This window comes from Meleagris gallopavo, chromosome 20 (assembly GCF_905368555.1).
Source record: "Meleagris gallopavo chromosome 20, MGAL_WU_HG_1.1, whole genome shotgun sequence".
Taxonomy (NCBI): domain Eukaryota; kingdom Metazoa; phylum Chordata; class Aves; order Galliformes; family Phasianidae; genus Meleagris; species Meleagris gallopavo.
In genome coordinates, this window is record NC_139423.1 from 5,843,350 (window position 1) to 5,857,668 (window position 14,319).

The 14,319-nt window shown below is 58.3% G+C and overlaps 1 protein-coding gene across 4 annotated transcripts in view; it reads left to right on the top strand.

Moving 5' to 3' along the window:
* Positions 1 to 9,069: 9,069 nt before the first annotated feature.
* SDK2 (sidekick cell adhesion molecule 2) overlaps positions 9,070 to 14,319 on the top strand; it is a 42,157-nt gene continuing 36,907 nt past the window's right edge. For all 4 annotated transcript variants that reach the window (XM_085240048.1, XM_010721482.4, XM_085240049.1 and 1 more), the window contains exon 1: positions 9,070 to 9,815. In XM_085240048.1, the coding sequence (XP_085096174.1) occupies positions 9,737 to 9,815 (79 nt within the window). In that variant the 5' untranslated portion in view covers positions 9,070 to 9,736. The remainder of the gene's footprint in view (positions 9,816 to 14,319) is intronic.

The following is a 14,319-nucleotide window of genomic DNA, read 5'->3' on the forward strand; positions in this document are numbered from 1 at the left end:
CGTCTGTTTGCATAAACTATCTTATCCGCACAGAGGATACGGCACTGGGGGAGGTGATAAATCCCCCTCTCCGCGGCTGTGTGCGGAGATTAGATGGCTTTTGAAGAAAAGCAGTGGCTCAGCCATGAGTTACGGGCAGGGAGAACTCGTGTAGACAGCAGGAGGGGGTCTGGGTGGCTGTGCTGGGGCTGTAGGACCCCGGGGATGTCGGTCCTGTGTGGGTGACACTGCACAGAGTTGGGCAGGGTAGCACTGCCTGGCAGTAGGTGGCCCCCAGCTCCACTCTTCCATGTCCTTCCATCTTCCTTAGCTATCATTTGCGAGCGGGCTGCAGCCCAAGCTCAGGAATGAGAAGGAAAGACGAGCCAGCCTCCCCGAGCCTGGTGGATCTGGGTATTTCATTACCTGCACACCTGTTCCTGAGTGCCATATGGGCAGAGGTAAATAGACGGTAATTGCTTATCCAGAAGCGATTCTGCGATGCGGCGAGAGCCATCTCCAAAGAAGTCACCTTCCACAGCAATGCAGCGGCCAGAGCCCGGGTGTGGGAGGAGGATGTGGGGTCCCTCCTGCTTCCCCACTCCTCTCCTTCATTCTGCATCTGGGTGACACCAGCACAGACCAGCGGAGCATCCTCCTGCAGTGCCATGGGGTGCATGGGAGGTACCCCATCTCCACAACTGAATCACAGCAGAGCCATCTCCTCCCCACGGGGAAGGTGTGCAACAGCATCCATGTGCCCCTCATCCCGCCTGGGCCAGGCCATAGTTTGCAAAGGGCAATTGCTCCCTGCTGTGCTGGTAGCCCAAGCCCAGTGTGGGGAGGAAGGAAGGTGTCCCGGCAGCTGGAGCCCCACGCTCAGCTCCCAGCATGATGGGGAGGCTGTGACTCTTTCAGGGACAATTAATCCTCAGCAAAATAGAGGCGTTTGCTCGCGTCTGAGTGGTCCCCAGGCAGTTGGAGCCGCGTGCTGCAGGGGGATGCTGCAGGCTGCAGAGATGAATGGCTCTCCCCCACCGCTCCGAGTTTGCATTTCTCTCCTCCTCTCTCCCTCAGTTGTGTAAAATTTCCCCCTTTTCACTGAAGCGCATGAGCCGCTCTCTGTCCCCAGGCCGTGATGCTCACGTAGCCGAGCACGGCGGATGATTTACGCAGAGATGATGGACGACCTGCTCGTTCATCTGAGTTTGTGCCTAACACCGGAGCTGTGATTTCCCTGCAGGGAGAAGTGATGGCTCTGAGGAGGGGAGCATCCTCCCAGCTGAGCGCTGCCTGTTTCATTGTGTTGCAGGAGGAGAGGCAGCAGCACGTCCTGGCACCGCTTGCTTGCTGGATGTTCCTTTTCTCCCTTTAAATGAGGTTTTTAAACAGCTTCCCAAATCGATCCCCAGCCTCCCATTTCCTACCTCTGCCTTGGGTTAATGGCAGTGAGCGGGTCCCCAGGCCCTCAGCAGAGCACAGGCTTTGCCCTTAGCAGGGCCCCCATGAGAGCAGGGGGGGCCAATAGAGGGTGTGTGTGTGTGTGAGCAGTGTGCACACACAGCCTCTGCACGCACGTGTGCCAGGCGCACTGTGCATGTGTCTGCGCATCTGTATTTCGGAGAGTGCACGCTCGCTCCCTCTCTCTAGATGGGTGTGCATAGCTTTATGACATCTGAAATGGAAAAGACAATTGGATGTCAAAACCTATCTGAGGAGCCCATTTATACCCACCGACTTTTATGGGATTCCCGCTGATTGATGCAGACCCCATAAAACTTCCCGCTGCAGCTCCCACCCCTTGCAGCCTGCTCTGCCTGCTCGTGCAGCCCTGCAGGGATGGGATGGGATGGGATAGGATGGGATGGGATGGGATGGGATGGGATGGGATGGGATGGGATGGGATGGGATGGGATGGGATGGGGTGGGGAGCCCTCCCCGGCTGTGTGGCTGCCTCCCATCTCCTGATATGGGATGCAGTACATGTGCGGCCATGGCAGGGGCTGGCCCGCCGCCATCCATCATGCTGTCAAAGCATCAATCAGGCGGCGGCCAGCTCTGCGTGCAGCCCCCTCCACAGGGAGCACGGCGCTCCGTTCGGAGCCACTTTCATCTCCTTGCAGAGGTGAATCTCACACAGCTGACACTGCCTGATTGACAACCCCACGTGCTATCCGGGAGACCAACGGCTTGGCACTGTCCTCAGCAGCATGGTGGCTCTCGCCCCATGCTTGTACTGCGGGGTGAGGTCCCCATCGAATCCCCATGCCCCCATGCTGTGTGTTATGGGGTCAAGGAGGGGTCTGTAGGGTGGCAGTGGGCGGGGGTGAGGCTGGTGGTGTGTGTGTGGGAGGGATGGGGAAGCTCTCGCCTGGGGCTCGCCAGCATCAATCACTGCAGCTGCTCTTGCCTAATGGGCACCAGGCAGATTGGGGAAGGCACTTCATCTCCATGTCGACGCAGTTTGTCATCATCAAACTCCAGCAGCAGGGAGAGCAGCCTGGCCAGCAGGGAACAGGAGGGAAACGTGGAACTCTACATCCCTGCAGCACGGCTGGTACCCAGACTTTGAGTAGCACCAGGTTGTCCCCTCAGCCTGGGACAGCTGAGAGACGTGGCACTCAGCTCCATTTGTGTGCAATTAAAAAACAGTGCGTGGCTGCAGAGATCCCATTATCCGAGCACAGTCACACAACACACGGGATCCGTGTCTGTCCCTGGGGCGAGCACAGCTATGGGGCTGGTGCAGGTCTCCATGTGCCACATGCACACTGTGCAACCCGTGCATAAATTGGTGCAGAGCCCTGCACACCCCGCTGTGGGGATGGGCCATGGAGCAGGGTGGTGACAGATGTCCCTGGAGCCGCTGGCACTCACCAGAGCCACTGGGGCAGCTGCTGCCCGGCAGCTCTCCTTCCCGTGGCTGAGCACGATGACCTTTCCCTGTGTTTTGCGGCTCAGCCCCAGCCACTGTGCAGCGAGGGGCCAGGGGGTGATGCAGCCCAGCCCCTTCCCCCCTGCCCTCCCAGCCCTCTGCTCCCCAGCCCTCACCCGGCACCTATTAATATTTATACCTCCTGGTGTATGGTGAGAGCTTGGACACAATCAGGGCACTGCAATCACTGCACAGGGGCAGGCAGCGGGCTGCTGCTGGGACTCCAAGGAGGGACAGCAGCGGAGTGAAAGGCAGAGCCTGATCTTTGTGCTCCACAGAGGGGACGGAGGACAGCCCCAGCACTCCCGAGATACGAGCTGAAGAGGCACAGCTCAGCCTTTCAGGAGTAAAGCAGGAGGTTACCCAGCCACCCTGTGCAGCTGCTGCATTGCCAATGCACCGCCGCTGTTGCATTGCTGTCGCAGAAAATCTCCAAGCCCCCCTTGGTTCTTTGCAGCCCTGGTGCCTGCAGAGCCCCTCAGCAAGTGCTGCAGGAAGGGCAGGCTATGGCATTGTCACCTCGCAGGGCAACGTGTTCCCACCCCCTTTTATAAAAAGCGTTGCTCCTGTAATAAAGAATTTAATAACCTGCTGTGCCTGTGTGGATAGAAAACTCATTTGTTTAATAGGCAGCAGTTTGGCTTTGTCATGTTCATTTAGTTTTTAATGACGCACAGTTGTGCCAATATTGATTTTAGCTTATAGGGACTCCAAAAATTTACTATCTGGAATTATCTGAAATGTAGCCATTGGAGCTGGCAGCCAGGAAGACAGATCGCTCCCCCGCCTCACTGCCAGCACAGCTGCACATGATGGGCTCCTGTGAGCATCCCCTTGTTTTGCCCCCTGTGCTGGGGGATGTGGGGCTGCGCAGGGCTGCAGCTCGTGGCCCCACAACCACTCGCATGGGGAAACTGAGGCAGAGGGGTGGGGGATGCCCTGCATGAAGCTATTTCCATTTCCTTTGCTCATTTTTAATGAGTCAGCAGTGGGTGCGCCAGTCTGGCCCTGCACGGGTGACAATTGACAGCTAATTGTATCGACAGGCTCTCATTGAACGGAATTACTTGGCAGGAACCAGCTGGGATCTGTTTCCAGACTGTCTACGTGTATCTCCATGCCCGGCCCCAGGGGAATTGGGGGAGCACTCAGGGTGCAGCCCCCTGCCCTCCACCCCATTCTATGGGCACAGGGCAGCATCCAGCCCGGAGCCTGCTGGGCACGGGGAGGGGGCTGTGCAGAGACCCCCTGCCCTGTGGTGCATGGAGAAATCCACTTTGAGGTTTTGCTGCTGCTAACGGGATTGATTGAGGGATGGATAGTTCTGTCTCCCTAAAATGCCTCTGGGGCTTTGTGGGCACACAGCACAGGATGAATGGCTGAGGTTTGGGGTGAGGAGGCTTTGGGAGAGCCCCATAACTCCATCCTCAGCTCCCACTTGTGCCCACTGCCCTTTGCCAGTTCAGCAGTGCTCACGAGTGGCACCGGCAACTCGTGCACAACGTTATTCATTATGCAAGCCTGTAAATATATTATTTACCATTCCTACTATTATTATCCATTATTTATCACTTAATCCTGTAGCGCTGAAAATCAGTGCAGCACCTGAAGTGCCCAGAAAGCACTCAGAAGGCACACACCGCACACCAGGTGATGGAGAGCCAGCAGCAGAGCAGTGTGACCCACATTGCTTCTGTACACCACCGCCCTGATGGCCAAGGGGAGCAGCTGCCTGCTTTGGGGGTTCCTTTGCTGCTCCACAGCTCAAGGCAGCAGCCCGTGCTCCAGTCAGACACCCTTTAGGTGGGGATGGCAGCACCCAACAAAGTCCCAGACCTTGGCTACAATCTGTGCATCTATCACACGGTGGGTCAGGGCTTCCCCCCATGGCAACCAGGGCAGGTGTGTCACATCCACTGGTTAATGAAGAAGAATTAAATGGGACTGACCCAGGTCAGCTGGGGGAAATGTATTGCTTTGTGGTGCTGCAGCTCTCTGGGGGGGGGGGGGGGGGGGTTCTGAGATGTATGCAGGGTTTGGGATTGCCAGCTCCATGGGGTTGGGAACCTGCAGAAGGCATAGGGAGCTGCTGGACCCTGCAGGGATAGGATAGAGAGGAACAGCTGAGCCTGTCATGAAGGATAAATGTGCAAATCCCAACAGGTAGGAAAAGTATTGGTCTCTTTCTTTTCTGCTTATGTTGCTTTCGTGGATTGGAGCAACCAGAGCTGTGGTGGGTCTGTGCTCACCTCAGTGTGATGCAGTAGGAGCAAAGGCAAGGAGGGCTGTGACAAGTTTGAGGGATTTGATATGTGCTGTCCAAAGCAAACTGGTGTCCTATCAGGCTCTTTGCTTTTGAATATGGAATGCCCAGGAAAAAAATTGTTCTTTGAGCTTCATATGCAGGTGTGGGGAACTGGGGCACCTCTACAGCCTCAACTTCTGCATGCTTGTGGTTGGAGCTGGCTCCTAGCGTGTCCTGTTGCTTTTATGGAGAAGGACTCAGGAAGGCAGCCTTTAAATGTTAAGCAACCATGTTAAAATGAGCCAAAACCCTGTTTTAAATTTTTAATGATCTGATGTAAAAGTCAGCGTGTGGTTGGGGCTGCTGGCGGAGTGCGGTGCTGGGCGTTGTTTCCCCTGCACCTTCACCCTGTCTGCCCCACAGCCCATCCTGGCAGCTTCTGATGTTTACAGGCTGCAGGAACAGCAGAGCTCAGCTTTGGGATGGTGGAGTGGTTGGTGTGTCCGACCTCAGCAGCAGCTTTGGGGTGGGGAGCCAGCCCCATGCAGCCTGCTTGTTAGAGCTAATAGCAGGGTCCTGTGGCTGTGGCTTTGGGATGTTGGTGTGAGTGTGGGTATGTTTAGAAATGGTTCTGGTAGCTGCTCTGGAGGAGGAGCTGGAGAAGGGCTGAGTTACATGGAACAGCAGGAACAGCGTTTCCCTGCTTTGCTCATGTCTTGCAGCAGCTCCAACCATCCAGCTGTGCTCCTGGGCAGGCTGCTGCTCATATGTGGGCACAAGGGCTGGGCTGGCATTAATGCCTCAACTCTCATCTCCTGTGTGGTAAGGATGGATGGCATGAGCTAGATCCTGCTTGGGAGTAGAAGTCCTGTTGTCACTGCTGGAAAGATGCCCTTGCTTTGCCCTCTGCCTGCACTGAGCATGGGGATGCACAGTGGGTTTGAAGGAAGATCTTAATTGGCTGAGATGCCCCAGGCAGCTGATGCTGGAGCAGAGCTCCTGGCTGGGCAGGGGAGCTTGCCATTCCTTCTCCCGGTGTTTTATTTTGAAGTCATCAAATATTAAAGATGTTTCTGTTCCCAGCTGCTTTGGATGCCCCTTGCACAGCATCCAGGGGCAGCATGCAGCCCTGCTTTTGATGCCCTTCGATGCAAGATAATGGGAGGCAGCTCCAGTCCTGCTGCAAGCAGAACATCTGCTGCATGCAGCCCCACGCTGGGCCAGGAGTGCATCCTGCAGCATGGGAGGGTGCCTGCCCCACTGCCTGGGCAAGGACCTGTCCCCAACTTGTGGGCAGCATCACCTTGAAATGACCCTTCTAGGAGAGCAGATGCTTCTGGAAAACAATGGAATAAGGGGGAAGAAAACAAACAAACAAACAGAAAACAAAAAAACCCGAAAGACAATTTGAATTACGAACAGAATGGTACTGGGGAGCCTTGCTGCAGCCAGTCAGCTGTCCTCGCTGTGAAGTGCACACCTTATTGCTAGTCTGGCTATGTCTGGATTCAGTTTCTGCCAGTGGGAGCTTGTTATACCTCTATCTGTGAGACTGCAGAGCCTCCATTATCCAATTTCTCTTCCCCGTGCCGGTGCCGACAGCCTGTGGTTACATCTGCTGCTCTCCACTCCAATGCAAAAAGGGGCTGAGGAGCTCCCAGCCCCTTCCCATGGTTGTGGGGACGAGGGGTGGCACAGAGCCCTCCCACTCTGGAAACAATGATGGGAGCCACAGCCTCGTGCAAGGAGACACTGAGGGGAGCTGTGGGCTGTTGTCCTGTAGCCTTTGGGTAGTGCTGACTCTTGGTTCCCGAAGCGCCTGACATCCAAGCAAAAGACTTTTTACATTTCAAATAGAGCCTTGATCTTTTTTTGGAACTTGCCTTGGTTTCAAACAAGAGTTTTTAATTCAATCCCGGCGACGTATTTTTGGTTTGACTTTGATGCGCCCTCTTCAAGCAGGAGGCAAAATAACAGCTTTCAATTCTACAAATAGGCCTGAGGCTGCCTTCTGCTGCCTGTGGGGCTGCGTGGGGCCAAGTGCTCATTAGCAACCCCCGAGCAGCAGCCGGTAGGCATTGGGGGCTGGAGCCCCCCACCCTGTGGAAGCAGCAGGAGGGGATCTGGAGGAGAAATGGGGAGCTCAGAGCCCACCCCCCGATGCGCACTTGGAGAGCCGTGCCTTTTCACCCCTTCCAGAAGCATCTTAGGCAAAAGTCGTGCGGCACAGCTGGTGTGTGTGCATGCCTCATCGTAATTACAAGTGACACTGCCCCAAATCGTGGCTCAGAAGCTGGGATTCTTGGTAGGCTGTGGGGGATTGGGTTGACTGATGTGAGATGGAGCGATGGGGCAGGTGTGACCCAGAGCCCGGTGCCCTCCCTGCTGAGTTCCTGGCTTTTCCCACTACCCCTGGGAGCAGCAATGGGGCTGTGAGCGGGAACTTGCTGATGCTTAGGTAAATTTGGGCAGATGAGAGCTGGCATGGAGCAGGCAGAGCTGGGTGGGAGCTCTGCTGTCAGATGAGAGCTCTTGCAGCCTGTCTGGGTGGCTGTGGGGAGCCGGGTACCTCTGCAAGCAGGTAATAAAGGGCTCACACCTTGGCAAGATTAATTGCAACAACCATAAATCAGTACTGGCAGCAGGGGCAGGTGCTGAATTTATGGCCCTGGAGACAGGAATTCCTGTTCTGCATGGAACAAAACCCTGATCCCGCAGGGGGCTGGGAGAGTGCTGAGCACTACGCGGCTGTTCCCCACTGCAGCACGTGTGAGTGCTGTGGGACTGGGGTCTGAGCACTCCATGGGGGGCTTCCTCCCTGCTCATTGCAGCCCACGTTGTCAGGGAACACCACCCTGAGAGGTGAGCCAAGCTCACAGCCTCCTACAGCACATCGATCCCCACTGGCTCAGTTGAGAATGCCAGCCACGGAGCTGATTAATGCTGGGGTGGGCAAGTGCTGGCTTATTGTTCAGCATCTCCTCAAGAGGTCGATGGGAAATTTGGCAGTAGCTCTCCAAATATGCAACGTGCACACAGGCATTGTGCCTCTGAGCTCTGTGTGTGATTTACACGTGAGCATATATTGCACGGGGGGAAATACACTCTGGTGTCCAGGAACTAACATCGCTGTATTGATGTTTGCGTGAGAATGCTCCCTCAATTCCCTGCCCTGGTTTGAACCTTTGGTGCTGGGCTGAGCTGTAGACTAATCTGCTTGTGTTTTTGCCCTGATCCTTTCAGACCCCTTTACACTAAGGTGTTGTGTGTGCTCATGGGTCTGATTCATCCAGGTGTTTCCTCTCTGTGGACACTTCAGGTCTGTTGGTGTTCAGTAGCAGCTCTGGCTGAGTTGCTCTCCCCCAGCAAGTGCAAGGCACTGTGCTGACATAAAGCACGGTTGTCTCTGAAGGATGTGTGATTGTGACCAGATCCTGCTGGGAGATTTGAGCTTGAGAAATGGGCCTGATGGTGTGATATGAGATTTGGGAGGCACCGCTGGCTCATCCCTAGGGCTGGATATCTTGTTTTTCCGGAACCCTGCACTGTTAGCTCTGATAACCCGGTGGCACCGAGTTCTGCTTGTGAGCTTCCCTGGAGACTTGACGTGTCCCCTCCCTGAGATATGGGGATGAGGTGCAGACGCTCTGAGCGCTGTCAGTGTGGCTGGGGACAGTGAGGAGGGGACCGCGCCAGGCGCGTGGTGATCCGAAAGCTGCAGAGAAGGCAGCTGCTGCGGCCGGGGTGGGGGATAGGGAGCGAAGGTCGTCCCATCCATTCCGTACGAAGCGTGGGCGGCCGAGGGGACGTGCCCGCCGCGCCCTCTCCCCCGCATCTCCGTGCGCGCCCGGCCGCGGCCGCTGGGTAGCGCTCGGAGCCGCGTCGACTCCCCGCCTCCCCGGCTCGGGCTGCCCCCGGCTCCGCCGAGCCCCGCCGCCGCAGCTCACTCCGCCGCCGCGCAGGAGGCAGCAGGCAGCCGGCCGGAGCACCGAGAAGGGACGGCGCGGCGCTGCCAGCCCGCCTGCCGCGCACCGCCCGCGGCTCCGAGCGGGACCCCTCGCCGCCGCGCGTCACCGCCACACTTTCTCCGTTTGCTGGGGTGCGACGCGAGGCGAGACCCCATCCCGCCCCGTCGCCCGGAGCCGCGGGGCGAGGATGTTCCCAGGCAGAAGCTGAGCGCCGGGGAGGGGCCGCCTCCCCGCCCCCGGACCCCAAACTTTTTTCTGCGGCTCCCCATGGTGCCCAGGCGGGCAGGAGGGGCCGGGGGCGGACGGCTGTGCGCTTCCTTTCCCCTTCCCTGACGCGGAGGGCAGCTCGTGGGGAGGGGCTCGGCTGCCGGCCCCGATCTGAATTTTCAGGGGTCCCGGCTCTGCGCGTCTCCGAGGAAGTTGGACACGGCGGAGAGCTGTCTGCGGCCCCCCCACACCCCGCCGGGAGCTCCGCACATCTCCTCCGCCTCCCTCCGAGCAGCGCTGCCGCGGAGGTCCCTGCGCCGGGGGACCGGGGAGCAGCGAGGGCTGGAGCCGCCGCCGCTCGGATTATAAAGTCGGGGAAGTTGCCCCCGTGTCGGCGGAGCCATGGCCCGGCCCGGGAGTTGGGGGCTGCTATGCACCGTGGTGCTCGCCCTGCTCGGCCCCCCGGGAGCCGTTACCCAAGGTAAGGGGGTGCGAGGGGCCCCGGTGCGGGGTGCGGCTTCTTCAGCCTCCGGCTCCCGCTTCGATGCTGGCGGTGAACCACTAGTGGGTGGGGGGGGTTCTGTGTGCCCCTCCGACAGATGAACCCTGGGAGGTGGAGGACTCTGGGGGCTCTCACCCTGCCCGGGATGAAGAAGTTTGGGTCGCTGCCCCAGAGCTCGGAAGGGGAATAGAGGTGTTCAAGGAGACCCCCAGGTGCCCGGGGCCGAACGGCGCAGAGCGTAGCGCGGTGCCTGGGGGGGCTCAGCTCTGCGCTGCCTCCTGCTTCTCCTGCCCCGTAACAGCCTCCGCTCTGGGGATGGGAAGCGAACCGTTGCTTTGAGTGCGGGGTAGAAATGCGTCAGCCATTTCCTGAGGACCAGACGCCCTCCAAGGTGAGGGCACTCATTTCACCCCCTCCCTGGGGACCCCACATGTGCGCGGCACGAGTTCTGGGAGCGGCTCTTGCAGTGATTCTAGTCCCGTCGACCTCCAGCGAGTGGGGCAGTGGGGGTCTGCAGACCTGAGTCCCTGTGGGTACTCTGAGGCTTCATGTACTGGGCAGCATGAGCGCCTGTCTCCTCATCACCTCTGGGGTTGTGGCACAGCAGTGTGCTTTTGGCTGCTTGGAGAGAGGCAGGAGTAGTTCCTGCCCCTTTGAGATGCAGAGATTCCTGGGGGGAGCCCTCCTTGGGGTGCTGTCCCCTCCCCGGCAGACAAACATCCCTGCAGGAATGTGGAGGAGGTGCTGTCTGGCAGTGCTGCAGCACGGTCTCCTCCATCCCCGTTGCTCGGACGGAGCAGATCCAGGCTGCAAAATGAGGGGCACAGGGGTACTGTGCTGTGTCTGGGGCTCCTCAACCCACGACATTTCTTGCCCTTGTTTGCAGCAGTGAGTGGAGCCAGAAGTCTCCATGCGCTCCCGTCCTCCTGCTCCCCCTGAGCCTCCCTTAGTTCTGCTATAATTTCTCAGTAATTAAGTTCAGAACATAACATCTAAAGCGGCAGTATATTATCCGGGCAGGCCCTGTGTGGGGAGCTGTGAAGGTCTCTTTGATTGATTCACTCCCTTGCCGAGTTTCTCTCCTGCCTGGCGGCTCCAGCTCGCGGTCCCCCATGGTCCATTTGTTCCTGGCTGTGGGTTGCTCTCCTGCTGTGCTTGACTCCTGTTTGTCCATGGGGCTGAGGAGCTCCCTGTGGGGCTCTGGAGCAGAGGAGAAAGGGATTTTCTCCTTGCTCCTGGTGCACGATCTGAGCTGTGCATCCTGCAGCATGCTGTGTGTCCTGGCGGGTGGCGTGGCATTGCTGGAAGCCTGCATGGCTGAGTGCGAGCAGTGATGGAGCATCGCCTGCCTGTCCCCTACAGCTGGCTCAGGGACACAGGGGGCAGGGTCACCTCCTGCTGCACGTGGGCTGACAGCAGTCATCGCTGCAACCCAAATGGACGTGGGTGGAGGAGCTGCCCCGTGGGCACAGTGCCCGCTGTGGCCTTTAGCTCAGCCCTGCTGCGGTGGGTTCTCAGCAGGGACATCTCCATATGGGCACCTTGGTAGGGCTGGTGCCCCATAGCCAGGCCTGGAGCGGAGGCAGCAGTGTGCTTTGTGTCGGTGCTATTGATTCTAGCAGCCAAAGAAAATGGGATCAATAGAGATGGAAGGGAGGGGGGAGGAGGGCTTAAGACCCTCCCGGCTGGGCGCGGGCTCCCCACGCGCAGGATGAAACACTTTTAATACCTGCAGTTGCTAAAACAAAGACTCCAGCACCACTGGGGAGAGATGGGATGGAAGTTTAATTACAGCCTGCCTGCGCTGTGTAATTATTAATTACCCACGGCAAAAAATAACTTATTGATTAGGGGCCTCGCGCTAATTACGCAGAGGCGAAGGCGGTGTGGGTTGGAGCTGTCGCAGTGCGACCCTCACCGAACGGTGAGACAACAGAGGGTTCCCCAGGAGTTGGGGTGCTCTTCCCATTCCTCCCCTCCCCTGCTTTGTTCTGCAGATTTTGTGCCTCTCAGAGGTACAGTTTTCCCTCAGCTGGGGCTGGGGGCATAGCCCAGGACCCCCTGCACCAGCACAGCACCCATAATGGGATTGAGGAAGCTGCATCCAGTCCCAGGAGGGATTTGGGAGGCTTAAGGTTCCAGACGGGATTTGGGGCAGGGGCCTGAGATGGGCAGCTTCAGTCAAAGAGGCTTATTAGGGGCTGGCGTGGGAGGCACAGAGCCTTCTGGCAGACACGTGTGGTCCCTGGGCACATCTGCATGTGCCGTGGAGCAGGGCTGGAGGGGATGGGTCCCTGCCCCTTCCTGGGGATGTGACCAAGGGCAGTGGTTCCCTTGGCTTTGGGAAGGTGTCTTTACCCATGAAAGCATCCCCAGGGCTGGTGTCCATCGTCAAGCCTTGGGAATGCTGGAATGGCTTTTTCTGCCTCCCCCTTCCCCATGAGCTTGGCTGCCACTCTAGCTGCCGGCCTCGTGCAAAGCTCCGGCTCAGGAAGGAAAGTGGCTTTTAGGGGAGAGGAAAAGAGAGATTAAAATTTGATGCTCCTTTGGAAGCCATTAGTGGCCAGGCACAGCAATGAAATTTTGATGACCCGATAACCGTACGGGGGAGGGATGTGATCTGCTGTGCTCCATCACTGTGCGTGGAGTGCTGGTGGTTCCCCATAGGACCAGGGTGGGGTGTGCCATCCTGTGCCCCCATGGTATGGCACGCACCAATGTGTGCCACTCGTGGGTGCCCTCCCTGAGCCCTGCCCGTTGTGCTGGGGTGGCAGCACCGAGCGCTGCTCATCCCTTGGTGACAGGGGTGAGGCTGAGGTGGCACTTCTGCTCAGTGGGAGCAAACGAAGGAGCTGGAGGAGAGAGGCAGGCGAGCAGATGCAGGTTGCTTGTGATCGTGGAAAAATGCTGGTAATTAAACCTGGGAGGAGGAAGGCGGGTTTACAGTGTACAGATGTGATGAGGAATGACCCTGGATCTGTCTTCATGAGTCTTTACAAGTGGTGTCCTTGTCCCCTGCGGGGTGCAGGAGGCTGTGCTTGTGGGGCTGCGCAGTGCTGGTCCCATCTCCGCTCCATCAGCCACAAAGCCCCAGGTACTGCCTTGTCCCAGCCTGGAGCTCATCCTTGATGTGCCTGATTCCTGCCTTCAGATGAACTCTAACCGTGCTGTTACTGTAGGTCCTACGTAAACAGTGACTGGTAACGTTGATGTTTTGCAGCAGTGGTGCAGGTTGTTGCCTGGGGGCAGTGGAGACTCGAAGGGGTGTGAGAGCAAAACCCTCAGATGCTGGGTCCCATCTGGGTGGGGGAGCAGCGAATGCCCTTGCCCCAGAGCCCTCGTTACCTCACCGAGCTCGTTAGCAGGTTGTGTGTCACTGGGTGAGAAATGGTCAGTGCTGGGCCGGTAATAAATATGCTGCTGTCAGTAGTGATGTGATCGCACTAACGAAGGGTGAGCTGAGCCCTGTGGCACAGGGTGGCATGGAAGGGTTGTGTGGTCACCTGTGGGGATCCAGCACCCAATGGGGCTGGGGGTGAAAGGGTGTCCTGTGAGTCTCTGGGGGGAAGATGGATGGGGGTGGGTGTAGGGGACACTGCATTTGCTCTGCTGGCAGCAGGAATGTGCAGGCAGTGGCTCCGCCGTGCTGCTCGTGCCTGGCATCCTGCGCATGCCAGCAATGCCAACTGCAAGGGCACAGCCCCGGGTGCTGCTCAGTGAGCCAGAGCCTGCTGCTGGGAATGCGTCTCCTGATGATGCTTTGAGGTGCATCCCCCTACCCCATTCCCAGTGTGCTTTTGGGGTGCATCTCTCCGTTCCCAGCGATGCCTCCCCTTGCTGCCACCTCCCCCAGCCCCTGCAGACCACCTGCCTGTGGCCCCTCTCTTTGCCCCCAGCGCTGCAGGGTGCGGAATGCCTGTGCCTGGAACGCTCGGGTTGCCTGGGAACTGGGAAACCTGATCCCTGGGAACGGGGCCGAAGGCAGGGGACATTCCGGGCTGCAGCTGGTCCCTGGCCCCTTTGTCTCCCCTGCTCCGATGGGGTTGGTTGTGTCCCCGCTCTCGGCCCCCAGGAATGGAGAATTCAGGTGCAGGGGACTCGAGTGCTGTCCCTGGGGATGCAGTGAGTGGCGGCCACCGACTGCTCTGAGCTGTCACCTCCCCGTGCAGATCGGTGTCATCTCCTGGCCGGTGGCCACCACGGGGCCCTGGGCACTGTGATCAGCTGTCACCTTGTGCCAGCAGCTGAGCGTCCCAACTGCGAGCGTGGACAGCGCAGTGATGATTCCAGGAATGCCAGAATGCCTTTCCTGTGCCAAAGTCACTCTCCCTATCAACCTTTTGCTGTCACTGTCCCCATTGCCCATCTCTCCTCGCACAACAGCTGAACTGAGCGTGCCGGGAGCCCTGCCCTGCAGGATCCTTTTGACAGCTGAAGGGAAACTGAGGCACAGGCTGTGGTGGGGTGCACTGCCCCAGGATTG